A 24361-nucleotide genomic window follows, 5' to 3' on the forward strand; every position below is an offset into this window, starting at 1 on the left:
AAATACTTCACCTGGTCTTGAATGAGCTGGAGAAAAGGGGGAGGAGGCAGAGAAGAGTCAGCAGATAGTGTGGTCAATATAATACTTATATTAACAATAACAACAATGACAAACCTATGTGGACATCTGTGTGTTCAAGCCTGGCCAGCCACTGGCAGCACCAGACAGCAACAGGGGCAGAGCCCACCCTAGAGAACAGAAGTGACAGGTTAGAAAGAAAAAAAAAAAAGCTCAGGTAGCCATTTCCTGTCTGTGACAGTGTACAGGAAGTCAGATGACACCCTTCATGTGGAAGGAAACAGCAAAAATGCAGGAGAAGCGTCTCTCCTCCCCGCTTCTCTCTCCGCACTTAACAGGGTCTACCATTGTATCCATCTACCTTGTTATGTCTATGGCTGACCAGCTTTCCACCCTCCCAGGGCTGATCCCCCAGTACAAATCACCACTTTTCTGAGATCTTGGACATTTCAGAAGTCCCTGTTTTACTTGCAGATGGTTCTGAAATGCCCAGAACAAAAAGATGGGTCAGTTAAGTCAACTATGACAACACTACACCCACAGAAAATTTTTTGTCCTTTTCTACTGCCAAACCTTGTGCAGCTTCATTGTCCAATATAACTTATCAGCAAGTTTTCAATGAGATTAAATTGCCTCGTTAGAGGACATTAACAGAATACAGGCTCAAACAGCATGATGCAGATGAACTACTTTGAAAAGTGTTGCTAATTTAAGAGATCACAGATCCTCCAGCCTTTGAATAGGGAATCAATACAATTGTGAATGGTGCATTTTCTCTGTGTAGTCTGCAGGGGACAATTATGATGTTCTTCTGGTTTAACAAAGAAATCCCACAAGTGTGTGTGTCAGTGTGCGCAGAAATAGCATTTAGGAAGATGTGGATGTTGATATCACCATAGCTATTATTTAAGACCATTGTAACTATGCTTCACAGCTTATGAATAGTTGCAGAGGATGTAATAACTTCTACCACTTAGTTCTTATTCCTAAGATTTATTTTAGGCCTGGAGAAATAGCTCAGTGGTAAATAGCACTGGCTGCTCTTTCAGCAGGCCCAGGTTCAATTCCCAGCAGCCACATGTGGCTCATAACCATCTATAATTCCAATTCCAGGGGGATCTTATTAGGCTCTTTGGACTTTGCAGGGACCATGCATGAAAGAAGTATATGTATACGAACATTCATACACATTAAAAATAAATGTATTTTAAATTTTTAAGAATTTTATTATTGAGCATCTTTCGGGTATATGCCCAGGAGTGGTATAGCTGGGTCTTGAGGTAGCATTATTCCCAGCTTTCTAAGAAAGCACCAGATTGATTTCTAAAATGGTTGTGCAAGTTTAAATTCCCACCAGCAATGGAGGAGGGTTCCCCTTTCTCCACATCCTCTCCAGCATGTATTGAGTTTTTGATCTTAGCCATTCTGATGGGTGTGAGGTGGAATCTCAGAATCATTTTGATTTGCATTTCCCTGATGACTAAGGATGTTGAGCATTTCTTTAAGTGCTTCTCCATTATTCGATATTCCTCTGTTGAGAATTCTGTTTAGCTCTGCACCCCATTTTTTAATTGAATTCTTTAGTTTGTGTTTAATTTCCTGCATTCTTTATATATTCTGGATATTAGCCCCCTGTGACGTGTACAGTTGGTGAAGATCTTTTCCCACTCTGTAGGCTGTCATTTTGTTTTGTTGACCGTGTCCTTTGCTTTACATTAGCTTTTCAGGAGGACTTCCCTTATCAGTGGACTAGGGAAGAGGGATAGGGTAGGAAGAGGGAGGTAGGGTGGGGCTGGGAGGAGATGAGGAAGGGGGCTACAATTGGGATACAAAGCAAATAAATTATAAAGAAGAAGAAAAAAAAAGAAGAAAAGATTATATTATTTTTAGACATACTTCTTTTAAATGGTTTATTTATTTTTGCTTTATGCCTTTGGTGTTTTGCCTGCATGTATGTCTGTGTGGGGGTGTCAAATTCCCTGAATCTGGAGTTACAGACAGTTGTGAACTGCCATGTGGTGCTGGGAAGTGAACCCAGGTCTTCTGGAAGAGCAGCCAGTGCTCCTAACCACAAAAACCACCTCTCCAGCCCCCACTACAGTGCATTTTAAAGACATTTTTGTCAGAAGTAATATTTTTGAGAGTGAAGATATTTTTTGTTTTCTCAATAGAATACTATATGTTTATCTGAAACTAGAGAATCAACGTTTTATTTTTCTTGTATTCCTTAAATTAACAAAAGAGCATGGCATTTTTAAGTCCAGCATGGGCACAAAAAATTTTAAAGAGACAAGGAGGTCAAAATATGCAATCTGAAAGGCCAGTGAGAAGGTAAGAGTTGCTATATCAAATGGCAACAAGGGCAGATGGCTCTCACCCACACTATAAGGCGCTGTCCACATGCAATGTGGCAACATTGTCTGTAAAGCACAGATGTCAAAAACTGTCCAAGAACAAAACGCTCACCAGACACCGCTGTCTTCCAGAGTGGCCCGCCAGCTCAGACCACCCTCCCTGGAGCAGCTCTTCCCCACACGCCATGCCATGTCTGTTACTGGGGACAGCGATTCAGTGACAGTGTGAGCACCAGAGCAGCAGGATGAGGTAGGTGTGGTGTGCCTTCCACAACCCCATGAGTGTACACAGGCGCCTGGCTGCACCTCACAAGGCCCTGGATGCTGGCCAGCACAGAATAGTATTGTCTGCTCAGTGAGCTACAGGCAAGCATTTGTCCTTTAATGGGGCTTGTGAGTCCTTGAGTTAAATGCCAGCTTCTTGGCCAAGTCCAAGAATTCTGTGGTTTGTAGCTCGCCGCCGACTTACGTTGGCTGAATACAAGCTTAGTCTCAGCGTGTCTGCTGGGTGAAGGGTTGTGGGCATATTAAACTATGCCCTCTACCTTCCCTAACTTTTCTGGACCACCAGAGTAATCCTAGATACCAGAACCCTCCAGTGTGTAGATGATAGAAGAAGGTCCAGCCGATGCCTCAATCAACCAAGAACTCTCACTTAAAGGGAATCTAGTACTTCGTGGGGTGAAAAATGGGAGAAGATGGACGAAGGGAACAAAGGGCTCACAGAGAAGGCTGAGAATGTACAAAAAAGGAAATGGAAAAATTGATGGAGAGAAAAAAAATGTTAAGCAGGAATACACTGGCCTTTTGCAAGCATCAGAGACAGGCTAACTCCACACAGGATGAAAAGTACAACAGACATGACATTGACATAGGGACCGCCTGAAAGTTAACCTTTTAAGAGGTAAGTTCCGGAAGATATACCGTGAACACCATTTACTCACAGAGGAGAAAGGGCTGGGACGTATGTGGCCTCCTCACAGATTCCTTCTCACAAAGATGGCTGAATTGTTTCCACCCAATGGTGGGTAAATTCCAAATTTCCTGATTAAAAAATAAAAAAACAAAAAAATGCAAGTGCTCACAATCAAACCCCCTCCCCAGCATGTGCAGTGTGGTCATAGGTGTAATGGCAGCAAGCACCAGGGAGTGAGTCTAGGGAAAGGTGCATTACAGTAGAGCGCTAGACAAGACTGCATCCAGAAACCTGTGAGTCCCACAGAGACCGCCTGCTTAGCTTCCCCCAAAACTTCAACCCATGCGGCACCTCCAATTAGGTACAAAAAGACTGAACATTGTTCTCCTCTACAAAATGCCACCTTTGTGCTGCTTGTAATGGCATCTGCCTGTTGTTACAGTCCTTGGGAAATGGAGGCAGAAGTTCAATGCCATCCTTGGCAGTACATGAGTTCAAGACCAGCTGGTGCTACATGAGACTTGATCTCAAAAAAGAAAAAGTGAAAGGTAGAAAAAAAGGAAGGAAAGAGGAAATGAAGAAAAAAAGAAAGGAGGAAGGGAAGGAGGAAGGAAGGAAGAAAGAAAAAGAAAGTACGCTTTCAAATATCTCTCAAGTGGGTCCTACATGACCCTCCCTATACTAATTGCCACCGACACACCTTCCAGAATCCTACATTCCTCAGCTTCTTCAAACTTTCCTCATCTAACTCGAGTCTTACACGTAGATCTTATATTCTCTCCCCTCTGTCTGTATCCAGACATAAGTAGTCCTTTGATGTTGAAGGTCCTGGAAAACACACACACACACACACACACACACACACACACACACACACGCTACTTCATAGAGCATCCAATCAATCCAGAGTAAAGGGGAACCATCACTTCCTTAACTTCTAAAATTAGGATCTATATTAGAGCCTGTGGTGAGCCTGGCACAGATTTACCAGCAAGTGCTAAGTTCCAAAACTTTCACTGTCACCCGGGTTCTAGGTCCCAGTGAGCATCTGACCTTCCATACAAATGTGTCCTTTGTGCTTCTCCTGCCCTCCTCCTCAAACAGGCCCCAGGCAGCAGACCCGAGGAACAGCAGCACAGTGACCGATTTCATCCTCGTGGGCTTTGAGCAGAGCTCCCCTTCCACTCGGGCATTGCTCTTCACCCTCTTCTTGGCTCTCTACAGCCTCGCCATGGCCATGAACGGCCTCATCATCTTCATCACCTGGACTGACCCCAGACTCAACAGCCCCATGTACTTCTTCCTTGGACACCTGTCTTTCCTGGACATCTGCTTCATCACCACCACCATCCCACAGATGTTGATCCATCTGGTGACCAAGAACCACACTGTCTCCTTCATCTCCTGCATGACCCAGATGTATCTGGTCTTCCTTGTGGGTGTGGCTGAGTGCATCCTCCTGGCTTTTATGGCCTATGACCGTTATGTTGCAATCTGCCACCCACTGAACTACGCACAGATCATGAGCCATCAAGTGTGTGTCCAGCTGGTATGTTCTTCCTGGATCTTTGGGATGATCAACGGCATCTTTCTTGAGTATATATCATTCAGGAATCCCTTCTGCAAAGACAACCATGTGGAAAATTTCTTCTGTGAGGCCCCCATCGTGATGGCTCTCTCCTGCGGGGACCTCATGTTCAGCATGAAGTTGATCTTTGTTGATGCCATTGTGGTGCTGCTCAGTCCCATGGTGCTCATTGTCACCTCCTATGCCCGAATCCTGGCCTCCATCCTCGGCAAGGCCTCCTCCTCAGGTAGAGGGAAGACACTCTCCACTTGTGCCTCCCACCTGACTGTGGTCATCTTTTTGTACACCTCAGCCATGTTCTCTTACATGAATCCCCGCAGCACCCACGGGCCTGACAAAGACAAGCCTTTCTCCCTCCTCTACACCATCATCATCCCCATGTGCAACCCTGTCATCTACAGCTTCCGCAACAAGGAAATGAAGGGGGCCATGGCGAGGGCTCTTGGGAGAGGCAGCCTGGCTCAGGCAGCATCTTCCCAGAGGGAGGCCATCTGGAGAAGTTTCCTTCAATGGGGAGTAGCAGGTTTCTTTTCCCAGCCCCTGCTTTCCAATTCTGGAAAAGCTCTAGAGAAGAGGGTTTCTAGTTTTCTTGGCACTAGACTCAGACCTGGAAATTCCTCCTGATATCTAAGGCTCATCTCTGACTATATTTCTAGAATCATTTTTTTCCATGAACTTTCTTTAACAAAATGTGATGCTTCCCTGAATTTTTCCAATATTTTCCTCAGGAGTCAGTGAATAAGTGCATTTAGCTCCATTTTATTCATATTATTCTCTTGCATGCCATCCCCCAGGATAATTTTTACACATACATTTGGGAATAAATGACATTTCAGTCTTTTAATATGCCATCTTAGTCTTGGTATTAGAGCAAAAGCAGATGTTGTAGGTCAGTGGAATTGACTAGAGGACCCAGGTAGAATCCAATGTAACTACAGCCACCTGATTTTTGACAGATGTCATGATAGTGTGTGTCATCAACTCCCAGGATCTATAAGCTGGAGACAAGACTCCAGCATACCTGTGAGGGGTTATTTAACCTCTGAGCATGCCTGTGGAGAATTATCTTGACTAAGTTAACTGAGCTGGGAAGATCCACACTAAGAGTGGACAGCGCCATTCCCAGGTCTGTATAAGACAGCAAGCTAGAAGAGTGCATCATTGTTCTCCGCTTTCTGTGTGTGGATGTGAGCTCCTCCCATCTTAACTTCCCTGCCCCAATGGACTGCGTGCTCTTCAGCCATAAACTGCAATAACTTCCTTGTCTTTTATTGCTTTTGTCAGGGTATTTTACACAACAATAGGAAAAGAAATTAAGATAAATGCTAAAACTACACTTTGCAGCCTCAGAAAAAAAATGGCTCTGGGGAAACTGGATGTCTGTATGTAGATATCCAAAACTGAACTCCAATGACTCAAGAACCTCAACCTGAGACTTGAAACTATGAAGCTTCTGGGGGGGGGGGGAGTAGGAGTGTGCTTCAAGATACAGGCATAGGTAAGGACTTCCTGAGTAGAATTCCAGCCAACAACCAACAATTAATTAATTAATTAAAAGGCATCTATATAGCAAAGGAAACCGCTGGGCAGTGATGGCACACACCTTTAATCCCAGCACTTGGGAGGCAGAGGTAAGTGGATCTCTGTGAGTTGGAAACCAGACAGGTCTATAGAGCAAGCTCCAAGACACCCAGGGCTATGCAGAAAAACCCTGTCTGGAAAAAGAAACAAACAAACAAAGAGCTGTCATCCAAGTGAAGAGGCAGCCTACAGACTGTAAGAAAATTGTTGGGGCACACCAACATTGACACATGTCCATATATATATATAATTGTTGTTATATACATATGTGTATATATTTTTAAATGTCCAACATCATTTGCCAATTCGTTAGGCAAATGCATATTAAAACTATTTTGAGATTCCGTCTCACTCCGGTCAGAGTGGGTCATCACCAAGAAAACAAGGGACAGCTGGGTGTGGTGGTGTGTGCCTTTAATCCCAGCACTGGGAAGGCAGTGAGTTTGAGGCCAGCCTCATCTACACAGTGGGTTCCAGGACACCCAGTGCTGGAGAAAGCCTTCCTCAAAAAAGAGAAAATAAACTACAAAAGAGAAAGAAAGAAAGAAAGAAAGAAAGAAAGAAAGAAAGAAAGAAAGGAAGGAAGGAAGGAAGGAAGGAAGGAAGGAGAGAGAAAGAGAGAGAGAGAGAGAGAGAGAGAAAGAAAGAAAGAAAGAAAGAAAGAAAGAAAGAAAGAAAGGGAGGAAGGGAGAAAAAGAAATGAGTAGGTCAATGAGATGCTCACTGAGTAAGAGCTTGCAGTAAGGCAATTCCTGGAACTTGTGTTGATGGACAGGGAGAACCAACTCCACAAGTTGTCCCCCGCCCTCCACACAGACTCTGTGGCATGTAGGTGTTTGTAAGTGCACACAGACAGTGCACACATACGCAAGAACTAAATAAGTGTAACAAGTACGTAAAGAATGAAAATAAAGAATGAGACCGGCCTTGTTCTTCAGATGCTGCTGGGGCTGTAGAGAAAGTGGATCCCTTATCCACTGTGGGAGTGTAAAGGAGTGCAGCCTCTAAGGCAATCGTTGCAGAGGTTTCTTTAAAAGCTGAAAATAGAACTAACATGTGATCCAGCTATAACGTTTCTGGGCTTATACCCAAGGGGCTCTGTATCCTGAATCAGAGACTCTACTCACAATAACTAGAAAATCGTATCAGCCTAGCTGTCCAACACCCGAAGAACGCATAATGAAAATGTGGTACCCACACATAATGTAATTTTATTCATCATTAAAGCATGAAATCGGTAGGAAAATGGAATGAACTGGGGGAACATTGTCCTGAGGTCCAGAAAGATAAAGGAGGTGTTTTCAGATCTTACAGCCAAAGTTGTAGATATGTGTGCTTAAATCGGAATGTCTGTGGGGACCAGAAAGCTAGAGAGAGGCCAAGAGGCTAAGATCCTGGGTAGGGAGAAGGGCTCAAGTAAGAGGACAGAGTAGGAGACATGGGGTATGAAAGTAAAGGGGAAATCCAAGAGTTGGAAAAGTTTAGGCATAGATGAATACAGGAAAAGGAAGGGACAAATGGAGGATTAACAAAAGCAAGACGGTAAGAAAAGATTGTATGAGCTCTACTTTGTAGATCTTACTACTCTTTGTAAAATAAATAAAAATATTTTTAAAGGGAGGGTGCTATGAAGCCAGTGCTCTATGTTGAGATTCTGTCTCAACAAAACAGAGAAGAAATGACTAGGTCAGAGAGGTGCCTCAGCCAGTGAAAAGCTTGCAGGAAGCTTCAGTTCCAGGAAGGCGGTCCTGGAACTGAAGGAAGGAGAGATCCAGCTCCCTGGAAGGGAAAGGGGCTGGGAGGGAAGCAGGACCTGTGTTGCTAACTGGTGTTACCTAAGGAAAAATAAACTTGTCCTATGCCTTTATGAATATTAGTTTAACCAGTTGGAGTCAGGTTCCTAACCCAGCCCCAAACTGAGAGATAGGACACCATCTTCCTTAAGGATGGACCTTCGATAGCTCAGGCCGTAAGCTTCCAAGATCCATATACATATTGAAGGAGCAGAGAAAACTAGCAATTCCAAGTGTTCTGAACTAAATTCTGTGAGAAGGAGGAGGGGAAACACTTACAACCAAGGAGAACCCTGTCTAAAGTCGTCAAACTGAGGGGAAGGCATAGAACGCATTCCAGATCACCAAAGAGGAAAAGATGAGGCCTCATCCTCGGCTCTGGAATCCTAGCTTCTGCACGTTTGAAATTCCAATCTGCAAAAAGCCTTTGAAAAGGAAAAGAAAGCCAGCAAAGGAAAGGCAGAGAATGGAGACGGTGTGCTTTTGAGTTCTGAGGAATTACTCCATTGCCTTTCAGCCCTGGTTCTCAACCTTCCTGACACTGCAACCCCTTAATACAGTTCCTCCTGCTGCGGTGACCCCAGCCATAAAATTATGTCATTGTTACTTCACAGCTGTAATTTTGCTACTGTAATGAATTGTCTGTAAATACCCGTTTTCTGATGGTCTTAGGCAACCCCTGTGGAATGGGGTCGTGACCCATTGCCTCACAGTTACCTGATCCTGATAGACGAGATTATAAATAGGGCAATTCCGCCAAAGAGCAAGCGTTATTGAACGGTCGGTGTAAAACATCAACGGAGCACGGAAAACGGCAGCTCACTTTTATTAAGTACTCAGATCTTACAACGTTTACAGTTGATCCCTGGTGAGAGTAGGATCATGAGATAGTGCGATGCTATCGCGGGCGGTAGCGCGACACGCCTTTAATCCCAGCACTCGGAGGGCGGAGACAGAGGGATCTGTGAGTTCGAGACCAGTCTGGTGTACACAGAGAGAAAGTTTCAGGAGAGCCGGGGCGACACAGAAAAACCCTGTCTTGAAAATCCTAAGAGAGAGAGAGAGATACTATCACCTTATTTGATATAAAAAATATCAATAGGGGGTTCCTAGAACTTGGATTTTGTTTTGTTTTTCCCTCTCTTTTTCGGATCACAGTGTACAAAACGCGTGGCCACCATTCTCAGGTGCGCTGGCCTCAGAACCCATCCTCCTCCTCTCCTGGCATGACACTGCTATTGTCCTCTTCCTCGGCAGCTGTGATTACCTGCAAGTGACCTGCACAGGCCACTGACTGAATCACTGAGGGGCAGGTCCTTCCTCTCCCTAAAGATACCTACATAGTCAATGATGGGGGGGCAGCCCTTAGCTCACCTGCGGAAGCCCGGAAGAATGCCAAGGAGGTGATGTTAGCTAAAGCATGAAGAATGGGGGGGGGGGGGTGAGGTGCAAAACGGGAAGTGGTGCTGGCTGTTAGGAATAGAATCCCGAACAGCAACAGCAACAAGAATTGATTTCTTGCAGAGTCAGGGCCAGCAATGCTGAGAAATCAGGCCCGGGTGAGCTGGGACTGTCCTCTCAAGGCCTCCCAGGTGGCCCGGGTCTCAAGAAGGGCTCACAAGGGAAGCTTACTGTGTCTGCCAGGTCTCCGCTGCTGCAGCCGGGCACTGTCTCCCGGAAGGGAAGACCTTCAGGGTCCGCAAAAAAAACAAACAACTACTCGGGTTCGGGAGAGGCTGGGGTCTGACCCGTAGATGGAGGAAGACGCAGAGGGGCCTAGAGCAGCGTTTCTCAACCTGGGGGTCTCCACCCCCTTTGGTTTGCATGGCAGACACATTACGATTCATAAGAGTAGCAACATTACAGTTATGAAGTAGCAACAAAAACAGTTTTATGGCTGGGGTCTTCACAACATCAGGATGTATTAAAGGGCTGCAGCACTAGGAAGGCTGAGAAACACTGCCTTGGAGTTAGCTCAGCCCCGCCCTGGGAACCGAGGGCGAAAGGGGAGCCCAGACCCTCTCCTCCTCCCCTGGCCGGCTCCACCTGGCGGCGGCCGCAGCGAAGGCGCCGCAGGCCTTGACCTGATTAGAGGCGGGCGAGCCCGCCACCTAGCAGCCTTCCTCGGCTCCTCGCGCTGTGCGGCCAATGAGCGCCGGCTGCTCGACCACTCCTCCCGCGCCGGGTCCAGGTTCGTCAGGCGCGGCGAAGCCGGGTCTATTTCGGGCTGTGACTGCAGCAGCCGGTGCCCCGCAGCTGCAGCGGCCCGCGAGCTCCGGGCGTGGGTACCCACCCGACCCAGGACCCCTCCCCTTTGGGCGGAGCGTAGCGGGGAGACCTCCACCAATCGCGTTAGGCCTCGGTGGCTGCCGGTCCAGTCCGGGGATGCGGAGCCTAAATCTGTCCAAGCGATAGCTCCATTTTTAGCGAATTGTGTAATGCTGGCCTGCAGTTCCCGCCCGTGAGCAGCTGCAGTGTCCTCAGCCGCCTTGGCGCCCCCTCTCAGTTAACGACTCGGAGAAACCGTCCTGACACGTACCCGGAGTCGCTGGGCTCTCCGTGCTATCACAATTTGTGTCTTTTCTTATCGCCGTATTTTCTTCATTGTTTTACTTTTCTCTCTACCCAGCTAGTGTGTGATTAGATTTGTAGCCCTTGGCATAAGTGCTTTGACCGTGAGTGGTATTGTGACGGTATCCCTCATAAAACCAAGCAAAAATCTTGGTACGTTAACGAAGCAGTAGGAAAGCTTTTCCGACAGGACAGGACGGGACAGAAAGTAGAGTCCTGACCCCGAGCAAGCCTCTCCTCTGAAACGGTTTAGCATATAGAAATGGGGTTTGTCCGGGCCTTGAAAATTAAACGCTAAATCTAAAATTTTTAACGGTAAATCTGAAGACCTAGATGTCTTCTGCCTGGCTCTTCAGCTCCTCGTGATCCATCTCGGGGAGTGGAAGACTGACCTGTGCAAACTGTTCCCTTCATCCCTGCGTTCCTTCGGGGTCCATCCAGGAATGGCGAAAGCAGGGCACAAGGTTGTGTTCTAGCGCCCTGCTCTCTCTTTTTGGTGGGGTGTCCCTTTAGCTAATATTTCTACAATTGATCCCTACTCCCCACCTGGTTCTGCCTCCAAGATCTGGAACAGAATTCTTGCACTGCTTCTAGATTTATTATTTTTCTACACACACACACACACCACACACACATGGGCCTTTAAAAATAACCCTTGATTAAATTATATTCAAATTTTCCTACCCAAATACAAGACCCTTCACTGAGAAGCAGAAACAGTCACCTCACATAGGAACGTTTGAAGGGGTACCTATGAGATGTAGTAGATATTTTTGGAGTGCTCCTGTTACGCTACACAACCCATTTTTCAAGAACTCTCTTCCCCCACAAGAGTGGACCATTGCCACCAAGAAAACTTTATGAGAGCTAACAATCCACCCACCATCCCCACAGCTGACCCTTCTGAGATCCTCCTGAGTCTTTTTTCCCCCCTAAGAATGTGTATAGGAAATAAGACTATTTCAGACTGGAACAGCCAAGAGCCTCAACTACAGAGCACCTGACTTCCACCATGGATACACAGAAACGGGGAAAAGTTGGTGTGCAGAGACAAGACAATGAGGTCAGAGGGAAAGAGAAATAAAAGACCATGTCTCCAGAGAAAGAGCCTAAGATAATGGCTTACCTGCTTTGTGCTGGCCTTACATTTTGGCTCCTTGTGCTGTGGAATAACTTTATATACTTACAGTGAATTCCAGAAATGTTAGGACCCACCTGTAACAACTCTTAGCGGCATCCTGTGTGGCCCCAAAACCACACACCTCTCTTTTGTACTTATTTGGGATGAGTTCATTTTGCTGTCGGAGTTGGAGGACGTCTGCAAGATTCTCTCATCCCAGCCCTTCATCTTCCCAGTGTTGTTCTGACATATTGCGGTTCTGTCTTACTTGTTCCTCGAGGGATTACGGTCACTATGCTCAGGTTCTCGGCATACACCATTACCGGTGTCTGCAAGTAAAAACTCTGTTTTGTTCATGTCTTTCGTCTCTACTCTCATGTTTCTCTTTTATGGTAGGTAATAATTTTCTATTGTGTATATTTGTGTTTTGTAAGCATAGTAGCTTTGTGAAATTTTTTTTTCCTGTGCTGAAATCGAGCCCAGGGTCTTGCTCATGCTCAGCAGATGCCTAAACTGAGCCATACTCCCCTCCTAGACACTCATTTCCCTAGCCCTCCGAAGCTAATGAGACAGATGTCCTATCCTGTTGTTTCCTTGCTTCACTGAGCATGGTTTCCCAGCTCCACGTGCTTTGCCAGGTGCTAACACTCTGTCACAGCAGAGTCACTCTGCCTTGACTCCCTCGTCGTGTCCAGCCCTGCTCACCACTTTATAACTCTACATCAGACATCCCTGACCAGCCCATTCTGGAGCTGTAGGAAGATTTATTTTATATTGTATAAAGCCACTAGTTACAGCTCTTCTCTTAACAGGTGTAAGAAATGCTCCATGACCTTCCAAAGATGGCGGAGTGAGTCTCCGTGACCTTCCAAAGATGGCGGAGTGAGTGCAAGCCCCTGTGGTTCTGCAGGGCTGACAATGCTTGCAACTTCGCTGACTCCTATTTTTGCCGGTGCGGTAGCTTTAAAGGGACATCGCACTGCTGGTTTAACTTGGATTCTGTTACTAACCAGTTAATTAAACTTCCATATGCCTATTAGTTTTTCCTCCTTAGTAAACTGCCTGACCATATCCTTTGTTCCTTTGTGTTTTCTTGGCCCCTCACACATTTTTTACACATTTACTTCTTTCCTCACCTTTAATTTACCAAAGTGATTCCTTCTTGAGTTCTGCTCTGGGACGTAACAGTTCCGTGCAGGCCAACGACAATGTAGAACCCCTCTCTGGCTTTCTCTCACCCTTTTCTTCGGTTTTGCTATCCGCTGCCCTGTCTTGTGATCCTCTCCCTGACCCTCTTATTCCTAAATTTTGCAAATGCGAGGCAGATGTTCTGCAGATCGCAACAAACTGCTTCTACCCCAGGAAAACATGAAAACATGGTCTGTGTCCTGTGGTAAGCAAGCTCTTCCGTGCCAGAACTTGGATCTGTTTCTTTGGAACAGGGGACCAGCTCTTTTTTTCATTGCCGTGTTTCAGGCAGGAGTCCCGTCCAGCTGTGTTTGTCTCTTGTGCTGTTTTGCTCGTCTTGTATAAAATGCGAGGGTCGGTTTATGCAATCTGCTTTCTACGTTGGTGCCGGTGCCGTATGTGGTTCATCTACGCACTTTGTTGGTTCTCTCCTCACTCTCTCCAGAGCGGGATGCTGCCCCTGCTGCCGCCTTTCTCCCAGGGTTACGTCACGTGTCCTCGGCACTGCACATCTTTACAGAACTTCATTTCTACCGAACCTCGTCCTACCTGCACGGGGCTACTTTCCCCATACACCATGCCGTTTTCACACTGCAGTATTCCCAAACCGGCCATCAAATACAGAACAGAGGTTTTTCCTTCCATCTTCTGAAAAGCACATTGCCGCTACTCAAGGGCATAGCATTCTGCTGTCTGTAGACTGTGAGCCCCCTAAGTGAGAGGGAGGTGGGCTAAAGGAGCCTGTGAAAGGCGCAGGCTCCGCAGTGGGACCTCCCACGACTGTTCCTTGCTTCTCTCTCCACCGATTGCACTCTTCTGGGTGTCTACAAGGAGAGGCTTAACGTGTCTAGTAGAATTGTGTTTCTTGATGAAATCGGGGAAAGGGCTATGCAGGTCTTGGACTTACTGCATCGTCACACTGAGGCAGCCTGCATGGCAGGATGTGGGCACAGAGGGAGAAATACACCAGCAGACACTGCAGAAGCTGTCTTGGATCCTGCAGACTTCCCTGGCTTGGAAACTGGAATTTGTGTCAAGTTTAATAAGATCTCTAATTGACCCGGGAAGTCCCTTCAGACACCTAACTTACATATAAAATAGCTGTACAAACGTCATCACCAAGGTTTCTTTCAGGAAAAAAAAAAAAAACATTTAAAGATTCTAAGAGATGGCCATATTTTTCAGTTAAATTCTCACCTCTCCTTTCTCAATTGTTCATTTTCAATCTTATTATTCAACTAAATATTTTTGGCCTATTATCAAGATGATCCTTTGTAATAATGTAAATTTTGTTGGTGTGATGGTGCACATTTATAATCCCAGCACTCTGGAGGCAAAGGCAGGTGGATCCCTGTGAGTTTGAGGCCAGCCTGCTGTACAGAGTGGGATCTTTTCTCAATTAAAACAGTTTCACTGATTCCTGCAATTTTTTTTCTCCCACATCTGAACATCTTTCAGGTAGAATGCCTTATAGACCTGATGGTGGCTTACATCAGTCAGCTCCTGGAAGTCATGCCATAACTGTCACACCCACACAAGCCTGACCCTCGCCTTTATTCAAAGCGGTGTGACTGGAAGCAATGTTTCAGCTTATAAACCATCTAAGGAACCCTCTAAAGAAATATTAGTCCTGAGTGTTGTTCCAACACTTAAACTCTCTCCAGCAAGATCAAAAGAAGTGCCCGCGTTGAAGACTAGCTATTGGGACAGGGAGGAAACTCCCAGGGCAACAGATTCTCCATAAGAAACTCTGCCTTGCTAAAACTCAACATGGCCCCTAATAGAAATGCATGGGAAATGCTTGGGGTCAAAAGTGATTCAGAAACGCCAGGCTCAGACTTTCAGTTATAATTCTGTGCACAGTAATGATATTTTAAAGTAGGAATAAAGATATTTAAATAAGAATGAAACTTTAAATAAGAAAACAGTGGCCAGTACTGACAGGTTTGTTTGGTTTGTTGTTTGTTTTTTCCTTCCTTCAAGGATCCTGAAATGAGATGCACTCAGTCAGCGGGACCCAAAGTCCCTGGTAGACACCCCAGAGACTGTAAGCGTGAAGATGCAGCTGCAGCTGTCGAGGCACCCCTAAATCTGGAAATAAGACAGCAGACAGCGTGCTCGGGTTGGTTAAAAACACGCAGGGAGTAGAAACATGATAAAATAAGGTCATTGTCCTAATCGGGAACCAACAGAAAGATGTAGCCACATAGAGGAGGGTAGGCTCACATTCTGTGTGCCTAAGGGTGCGGGAGCACCGAAGGGCTTTGAGGGACAGAGAGGATTCCAACCAGGTGACAGGGGCAGGACAAAGCCGAAAAGCAAGCAGCTTTGCCAAATGCAGGGAAACAAAGGCGTCTCCAGGAAACAAGTAGAAGCACATTTTGGCCACAGAGTTCACTACCCTTTTGGCATGACCTGCTAAAGAATTTGATGAAAACTGTGAACCTTGTCCTTAGAAATAAAAGCATAAATTTATAATAAAAAACGGTTGCATCGTGTCTCTGGGGATTCCTCACTCACAGACAGCATGAGGAAAACAACCCGGAGAAATTGACAAGCGGTGCCTGTGATGAGGACGGAGGCTCATTTCTGGAGATGAGGTCTGTGCCTGACTTTGCTGGAAAGGAATGGAGACGCATCCAGACTGCTCAGCCAGGGCCGAAGGAGCAGGGTACACTTGGGAGTCATCCACAGCTCTAAGCTGGATGATTTGATCTTCTGATGGTGTAAGACAGTCTTTAAAAGGTAGCTAGGAAGGCAGAGGCAGGCGGACCTTTGTGAGTTCGAAGCCAGCATGATACATAAAGCGAGTTCCAGGACGGCCAGAGCTGTTACACAGAGAAACCCTGTCTTGAAAAAAAACAAAAAAAACAAAAAACAAACAAACAAACAAAAAAAACCAAAAAACAAGCAAACAAAGAAATAGGAGCTGGGGAATGAACTATATGGGGGGGTATGACAGGCCCTTGTTAGGAGGAGTTTGACTCTCTCCCCTTACACATATAGACACACACACATCACATATATTTAATATAGGGAGCACTGGGGAGACGTTACAGATTGTTAAGGAGAATAAATGTTCAGAACTACGGTTTAGGAAGATTGATTTTTGGAGTGGAGGTAGCTGGGGGGAGGGGGCAGTAGTTTATTGCAGTTGCTTTTATAATCTTCAAATCCATTCTACTTATTCAGCTTTTCTGTCTCTCTGCACCACCCACCATATGGCAAAGAGCCAAGCCTTTAGTAGGCATTTGCCAGTCCTGAAGTGAAAGCCATAAATTCACTGAGGTTCCTCTTGTAATGTCTCTATTCCACAACAGGTGGCGCCATTACAGCATTATTTACAAAGCCGGTGCTTTCTCCAAACACAGGGCTTCCCAGCGGAAAAAGCCGTTTTTCAGAGCGAAGTCACCTTCTGAGGACAGTGTAGAATAGGAGGGGGCAAAGCTAGCTACAATACGAGATTGATGAGCATTCCTTTTCTGTTTCAATATCCCAGCTATGGTAGGCGCCCTGAATTAATTTCTTTTTCTAAGCATTTAAATAGGGGAGGACGTTTATGAAAAGCTGCCTTTCAAAGCAGGACGTTTGGTGTCTTGTGAGAAATATAGACTTGTATTTGGGGAGTGCTGTAGCTTAGTTCTAGGAGAACTTCCGTTTGTAGATGTCAAGCAGAAGCTTTAATCTTCACCGGCATCGGGAGCCCATCAATCTGCATGGCCTGTGGAAGGCCAGTTTGTGTCCCTGGGAAGCAACTGGTCCTCCAAGAGCCGAGTTTAGCTGCCAGGCTAAAGTTGGAGCTTATTTCCACAAAGCTGTATGTGCTTTGGCTTTGAGATTAAGAAGCAACCTCTAAGAGAGGCACCTTAGGCAGGTTAGAGGTGGGCATTCCAAAAACTGGGAGTTGTAGTGAGTTGTGTGGGGCGCTGGGTTGGCCCCAAACAGAAAAGTTTAGCCGGACGCCACAGGGGCTGATATGGGGTTGTGTCCTCTCAATTAGAGCGTGCCTTCCTGAAGGGAGGCTGCTGCCTGTGAGTGCAGCAGGATCTCCATGGATGCAGCTTGGGGAGCAGCCACCCATCGTGGGGCAGGCTGCTGGTGACACCTGGGGGTTACTCATACTTCTGCCCCCTATTAAACCACCCAGGAAACACACCAGTTGTAGACCTGGGTGAAACTGTCCAACCGTTTGCCTTTGGTGCCCTCTCTGGGGTGAACAGAAGTGTGCTCGCGAGCCGTCAGGCGAACTCTTAACCTCCCAGGCGTCTGCAGCGCTTTGACAAGCTTCCAGTGCCACAGATTTGGAGGCGATGAGCGGCGGGACTGTAGCACCTGATACGTCCAACGTGCTTAAAACTCATCAGATAAGAAGTGACTTATCAGATGGAGATAATCATTTCAGTTCCAGGCAGGAAATACTCCAGAGGCTCTCGGAGGCATGGATGTTGGAAGTGCCAGCCTTCAGGGGTCTTTTCTTCATTGGTTTCTTTTGAGTTGAAAAGTTTCATTACACTTTACTCAATGACTCTTACAAAAGCCTGATTCTCACTCTTTAAGGATTAAGTTGAAACAATGGCCCTTTCTCAAGCGAATATATTCTTGCAGAATTTTGTGTTTAATTTCCAGGGGTTGTGGCCTCCCAACATTCAGCAGTGAGGCCTGCTATTCACCCTGGTGAGAAACTCCAGCTGAAACCCACTCACCAGCAGTCTGAAGAAGAAACCGCAGAGGACGGTGGGAAATGGAGAAGGTAAAAACAGGAGAGAGGGGAGGTAACCTGTGCAGAGTCTCTGTGAGATACCAGTGTAGATTTAAAAAAAAAAAAAGGCAGAAGTGATTTCTGTGGGAAGATTTTTATCTGCCTGGACTTGCAGAGAATAACTTAGCAGCTGAGGCCACAGGGAGGGTAGTGTGCCTCATAAAAAAACTGGAGTGGATGGCTAAAGAACTGAACTAGAACTTTCTATGGAGTCTAAATGGTTACACTGCCTCAGGGATTTAGGTCACGCAAGTGAGACTCTGAGCTAGAGGGAGGAGAGAGCTCGCTCGCCCAAGGAAGTAGCTGACAGGAACTGCCTACAAACATCGTACTCTTCCTCCCCAGCAGCAGGTCCAGACAGCCATCGGCTGCACACCCTCAGGAGATTCCCACCCACTCAGTGCCGAGAAAGGCCGTGACCCAAACCCTGAACTGCAGTCTCTTCAAACCGAGAAGATGAAAACTGACTAAATGAGGTTGATTTCTTTTTCAGGATTCTCTTGGGCTCTTTGAAGGTCCACGTAATAGAGCAATTAGAAAGATGGTTTCTAACTAAGGCTCTTTTAAATCAAATCATTTCAGGGTTAGGTCCTGGCTTTTTCAAAAAATCCACTCTGTGACCTTGAAGTTTTACATTTGTTTCTGAGGTGTTATGTAAAAACAGTTTCTACCTCCTTGAGTTGTTGGGAGATAAAATTGGAGCTCAATAACTGGTCCTTGCCATGGTAATAGATGCTGACTGTAGAAACTGTAGCAGAAACCTCTGTCCCAGTCCTCAGCTATGCATTCTTGCTGCTCTCCTAAGGGCCGCAGCACACATCGCCCAGGAGCTGTAATACCTCAAGGCTTCCTCTGGCAATTCAGAAACAGGGCTGGTCCTAGTCTTTTTGGCTCATACCTACTTTTGCTTAAAATAAAAAGGCCCGTGTGATCTTGAGGAGCTAACTATGCCCTTTCCCTTAATTCTGGCCTCAAGGGTAAGAGTTATTTATATAAGAAGAGACTATATTAGAGGAGAGTTTGCTCAAGAGACAGAAGCAGGTGTCTGTGAGTCTGAGGACCAGCCTGTTCTATACAGTGAGTTCCAGGCCATCCAGGGCTATGTGATGAGACCCTGTCTCAAAATAGAAAGAAAAAAGAAAAAAGGGAAGGAAGAGGGGAGGGAAAAAGAAAGCGAGGGAGAAAGGGAGGGGCAGTACAACACTGACCTGGAAACTAAGGGCTGGAGAACCGCCTTAGCAATCGGGAGGCTTACTGCCTTCCAGAGGCCTTGAGTGTTTCCCCAGCACCCTCCAATCAGCTCACACCTGCCTGAAGCCCAGCTCCTGGGAATCTGACACTGTCTTCTGCCTCTGTGGGCACCAAGCACACACGTGCACACATACGCATGAGTAATGAGTCTCTAGGACCTTCCCTGCGTGGTTTGGCTTTCCTGGAGGGAAAGCCCTACAACCCCAGGTGAACTATAAAGAAACTCACATTTCCACAAGGCATCCTAGGAGTCAGACATTTTTCTTCCCAAGGTTTTATTCCTATCATATGCATTCTGAAAACCAAGTCTCAGGCAGTCAATTCAGTGTTGAGACTGAAGAGTCAACCCCACATCTGTGCCTTTAGCCCTCTTTGTAACCGAAGCAATTTTACATGCTACACACACACAGAGAGAGAGAGAGAGAGAGAGAGAGAGAGAGAGAGGAGAAAGAGAGAAAGAGAGCGAGAGCGCAACCCAGCCTAGTGGCTCTCAACCTTTGTTCTGGGGCATCCTCAGGAACTCTCCCTCACCCAGGGGAGCTGCCTAGAGATGACGTCAGCGTTGACTCTCCAGGGAACACCTTGCTGTGGTCTTCACCCGGAGGCCTGAGGCAGTAATAGTGGTTCCCTCAGTGATGTGTCACTCCACTCCAGAAACCCTGGGCAAGCCCTCCGGAGCAGTGACTCCCACCCCTCCCTGGAACAGGTGTCACTCTCCTGGGCCAGGGCGCTGGCTCCGTAGCCGCCCCCGTGGCAGGGTTGATGAGGGGGCATGCTTCACTGAAAACAAGTGGAGCGCTGGCTACCAAAAACTCGTTAGCTGGGTGTTTCCATGCAGACCTCTGCGATTCCCCGTCCACTTTAGGTCAAGGTCCAGGAAGAGAAGAAGGGAGAGCAGGCAGAGCTGGGAATGCTTGTCCCAACCAGGACAAGGTCAGTTGACTCTTTGGGACTGGAGGCAAGGAGAGAGGGGGAAAGGCATGGTCCCTAAATTTCCTGCTAAGCCCTGAGCCCACAGCTGGCCCAGAAGCCCCGCCCTTAAATCCCCTTAATACCAATTAGCAAGAGGGGAGATGACACCTTTTTTTTTTATTAAGGTTGACACCAAGGAAAGCAGAGAAAGGGTACACAAAGGAGCGGGAAGGGCACACAAAGTCACCACTTCAGAAGGTAGGAGGGAGGCACATCGGTTAAGGAACCTCAGGACAGCCACATGCTCCATGCCCTGATTGAGGAGTGGGGCGAAGGGGGAAAGGGAAGGGAGAGAGCGCCAGGAGAGCCTGGGGCTCACAGCTGAAGCCCCTTGAACCTAATACTAGAGCCACAAGCCCTGCCCCTGAGGGCTCACACACTACTGCACAAGTGGACACAGGTAACACAAGACGCGGTGGAGGCGACACCGAAAAGCAGAGGGCAGTGACACACCGACAGAAAAAGGAGCTGAGGTTAAGCCGGTAGAGCCAGAAGAGACAGGGTTTTCTGTGGTTTTGGCCCTCCCCGTCCCTCCCCTCAAGAGTTCTTCAAAGTCCCCTAAATCTGGGCTGTTGCTGAGCAGCCCCAGGTCTCAGCCTGTGAACTGGGCGCACAGTTCTCCAGGCCCAGGTGACTGGAAAAGCAGTCCCGGAGGAAGTCGGTGACAGGGCAGGGTCCGCTCTGCATGAAAATGCCAGAGCTTGAGCTACCGGGTCTTCATGCACGCTCATAGCCAGCTCCTCCCAGCCTGGGGGGCCCTGGGAACCCCACGCACCCAGATTCCTTAGGGCTGCGGATCCCCCAAGCTTCCTTTACCGTAAATCAGCAGCCGCAAAGATCTGTGAGGGAGAGAGGCTTCCGCAGAGCGCTGTATTATCTTGGGATTTCAGCAAAAGGGTAAATTTCCTGTTGCCAGAACAGAATACCCCGAAACCTTAATTTCTAGGTAAATAGAGATTATTTGCCAAAGTCCTAGGTGAGTCCTTTTACAGAATAGAAAAGGCAGAAGTTTATTTACATAATTCGATGGTCCTCCTGTTTCCTGGGAAGAGGGAAAGGGGCAAGGTAGAGGGATGGCTGGGAGTCCAGAGATGGGCACTTCCTGTCAGGGAACCTCACCTTTCTGCAGTTTGTTATGATGCATGGTTGGGTGGCATTCGCGAGGCTTCCAAAGTCCTTCACCCACAGATCCTTCTGCGAGGGAGTCTCTCTCCCTGACCTACAAGGACCTCGTTCGGAGTGAAGAACAGGGCGCCGCACTGCTCAGTCCCGCCACGTCAAGCGCTCGGAAACCCAAAGCCAGCCCGGGTAGCCGGTGCCCCGGCGGGGTCCCCCTCACAGAGAGGCCTCGCCCTCCAGCTGCAGCAGGGTAATGTCAGGCAGGTCGAGGGGCTCCACAAGTGGCCCATCCTCCCCAAGGAGATCTGCGCAGGGACTCCCAGCGCGCTCGCGGCGGCTGGTGGGTGTGGCGGGGCTGGGCAACCCTTTCTCCTCCTCGTCGTCCTCGTCGTCCTCGTCCTCCTCATTGGGAACGCGACCCAGCAAGCCGCCGTCCCCGATCCCGGGCGAAGGTGACTCCGGCTCGTGGGGAGCACTCGGGGAGCTCCCCTTGCCGGCGGCCACGCCCAGACCTCCCTGGCGGGGCGCGGTGGTCATAATCTGGCACATGGAGACTATGGCCCGCTGGTTGGCGCTCACGTCGTCCGACAGAACCTGGATGTGCGAGGCCTGCTCGTCCAGCGCCCCTCTCATGGCCCTCACGTCCTCAAACAGGGCCTGCAGCTGGGCCTTGAGGTGCTCCATGAGCTCCTTCATGCCACCGTTATACTCCCCAGAGAGCACGTCCCCCACGGCTGGCACCGTGGACACCTCTAGAGGCGCCGGCATGTCGCCGCCGTCCTTGGTCATCATCTCCAGCAGACTGTCCTCCATGGAGTGGCAGAAGCGGGCGGTGGCAGCTCTGGGTCGTGTCCAGCCCGGCCTCCAGGGTGGGGGAAGGTTGTGGAGGGGGAGAGGTCCCGGGAGGGACGGGGTGGAGCCCAGGGACACCTCGGCTCCCTAGAGGGGCGGGGAGCCGACGGAAGGAGCGCGGCCCCGCGCGGAGGGCGCGGGCAGGATCAAGAAGGGCTGAGGAGAGCCGGCGGGCGAAGACCCGTCGAGGGTCCCGGGGCCAGCGTCCTCGGGCTTGCTCAGGGGCCAAAGTGCCCTGCCAGCTCGCCTCCCGGAGGGTGCCTAGGTCCCCGCCGCCCTCCCTGCAGCCACCGGCAGGGTGCCCGCAGGCTCCCCGGGTCACAGAGGCGCTGGCAGACGGATCGGGGTCGAGACGGCGACGGCCCGCAGCGAGTGGGTCGCGGGACTCCCCCCGGCCATCCACCAGCAGCGCCCGCGAGTGCGGCTGGAGCGGCAGGGGCGGGTCTCCCGGCAGCGCCGCGGATGCTCCCCCGTTTCCAAGGCGACGCACGGCACGTAAGTGACGTGTGTCCCCATGGCAACAAGGAAGTGAAGAAGAAAGGGAACCGGGTTCCGAAGCTGCAGTGGAGCTCTGTTGTCTGGGCTAACGGGCGGGGCAGGGCCGCCGCAGTGGCCTCCGAGGAGCTGCAAAGAGCGTGTGGCTGAAATGTTTAATAGGACAGCAGCACGGGAGAGCGGCTCGCCGCACGCCCCCTACCCCTACCCCACCCCCGCCTAGCCGGAGAGGGGACGCCGCCTGCCCGGGAGGGCTTCTATCCGCTCTCCGCATTCCTTCCTCGGAGGATGGCGCGGGAGGCAGGTCCTTCCTCGGCGGCCTGCAGGACGGGGCAGCGAGGCGGCTGTTAATAATCCCAGGCGAGCTGGCGGTGCAGAGGGAGGCGGAAGGCACGACAGGTTTCTGCCTCTCCCCTCTTTCTTCTGCAGAAACGAGTTTTCCCTCACTCAGGAGAGCTCAGGGTGAGGAGATTCTGTCCCTTAGGGGACCCAGATGCTTCTACCCAGGTTGCTGTGAGCTTGTGAGAATGGTTAAGCTAAGTACTTGAATTTTGAGAATGAAAACTCCACAACAACAGATCTCCCTCCCCTTGCACCCTCCATCATGGAATCCCCAGCGCTTAAAATAGCGTGCGAGACACAGCAAGCAGATGCTTAATGTATCTGTGGAAGGGATACTTAAGAGCCACCAAGCCCCACTCCCTTCCCCAGGATTCTGCAGCCCACACATAGCCGACTTCAAAAGACCTGGATACAGTTTCGCTTCAGCCCTTAATGATTCAGAAACCTCCACTGAGCCATTTTCTTCATGTGCTGGGGTGCCGGACTGTAATGTCTCTAAATCTGAGTTAACATTGTGCCGCCAATTGTCAACAGTTGAAGGCCCATTGCCCCTAGTGTCCATGTTTAGATGTCCAAGTGCCCCTATCCTTTGAGAAAACCCCTTCCCCCTTCTTGGAGAGTAGATCAGGCGAGGAGGAGGAGGAAGAACAATTGGTTCTATTTTGAGATTACATAGTTTGGGAAGGCAGTCATCTTTCAGACTGCAGCAAGCCAATGTCACTTTAGTAAATGAGAAAGCCAAGTGATCACAACCCCCAAGTTTACAGGAATCTAGAAAGAAGAAGTAAATTGTCATGTAAAAGATGGGGGAAAAAATTAAGGTGGGTGTCACTACTAGTTCAGTAAAAGCAAGTGTGTTCTTGAGTTTCCCCGGTTCTGTGTCCTGGTGATGAAGTGTCTAGCCAGGGAAATTTTTGTGGCACCAAAGAACCATTTCATCTATACCACTCCAACTGCAGATAAAATAAAAGCAAGTTAAAATATCTTAAACTACCCAGCATCAGAATGCTTAAATAAATAACCGAAGACATATGTATATCGGGCAGATGTGAGAATTTTGATTTCCCAAAACAAATATGTGAACAAATTAACACATGCACCACCACGCAATGTCGTGTTTTCTAAAACTAAGGATCAGCCTTGTTTGCTTGCTCCTTCAACAAGTCTGCGGCAAGCCCACCTTCGCTACTGCTCTCGCCTCTGCTGCGCCCTGTGCGTGGTTGGTAAACTCTGCAAGAGCCCTAACAGTCTGGCTCACTAAACAACAGAACGCTTTTCCCTGGCATCCCTAAGCACATTCAGAAAGATGTCCACGTGGTGGAAGGAGGAAAGCAGTGGTCCACAAGTGATCCTTTGACTCCTACAGGCTCACTATGACATGTGTGTGATCACGCGCAGGTGTCTGCTGTTTTGCAGAGGGGAGATACAGCGGTGCTTGCCCA

General features: G+C 48.4%; 2 protein-coding genes across 2 annotated transcripts; one reads left to right on the top strand and one right to left on the bottom strand.

Annotated features, from left to right (window-relative positions):
- The first annotated feature begins 2418 nt into the window (after window positions 1-2418).
- LOC110560086 (olfactory receptor 10AD1-like) lies at window positions 2419-5500 on the top strand. The gene is made up of 2 exons (XM_060390500.1): window positions 2419-2597; window positions 4393-5500. Exons 1-2 carry the CDS (start codon window positions 2419-2421, stop codon window positions 5498-5500), a joined length of 1287 nt encoding a protein of 428 aa, XP_060246483.1.
- A 14851-nt stretch (window positions 5501-20351) lies between these two features.
- On the bottom strand, window positions 20352-22127 carry Ccdc184 (coiled-coil domain containing 184). The gene has a single exon (XM_021655825.2). It carries the CDS (start codon window positions 22041-22043, stop codon window positions 21447-21449), a length of 597 nt encoding a protein of 198 aa, XP_021511500.2. The 5' UTR covers window positions 22044-22127; the 3' UTR covers window positions 20352-21446.
- Between the last annotated feature and the right edge of the window lie 2234 nt (window positions 22128-24361).

The sequence above is a fragment of the Meriones unguiculatus genome, chromosome 8, assembly GCF_030254825.1.
Source record: "Meriones unguiculatus strain TT.TT164.6M chromosome 8, Bangor_MerUng_6.1, whole genome shotgun sequence".
Classification (NCBI taxonomy): Eukaryota; Metazoa; Chordata; class Mammalia; order Rodentia; family Muridae; genus Meriones; species Meriones unguiculatus.

Bases quoted from the DNA above. Each gene is read 5' to 3' on its own strand.
- LOC110560086 (XM_060390500.1), top strand. From the start codon at position 2,419: ATGCAATGTGGCAACATTGTCTGTAAAGCACAGATGTCAAAAACTGTC. The intron at 2,598-4,392 runs GTGAGCACCAGA...CTCCTCAAACAG, and splicing joins GACAGCGATTCAGTGACAGT to GCCCCAGGCAGCAGACCCGA.
- Ccdc184 (XM_021655825.2), bottom strand. From the start codon at position 22,043: ATGGAGGACAGTCTGCTGGAGATGATGACCAAGGACGGCGGCGACATG.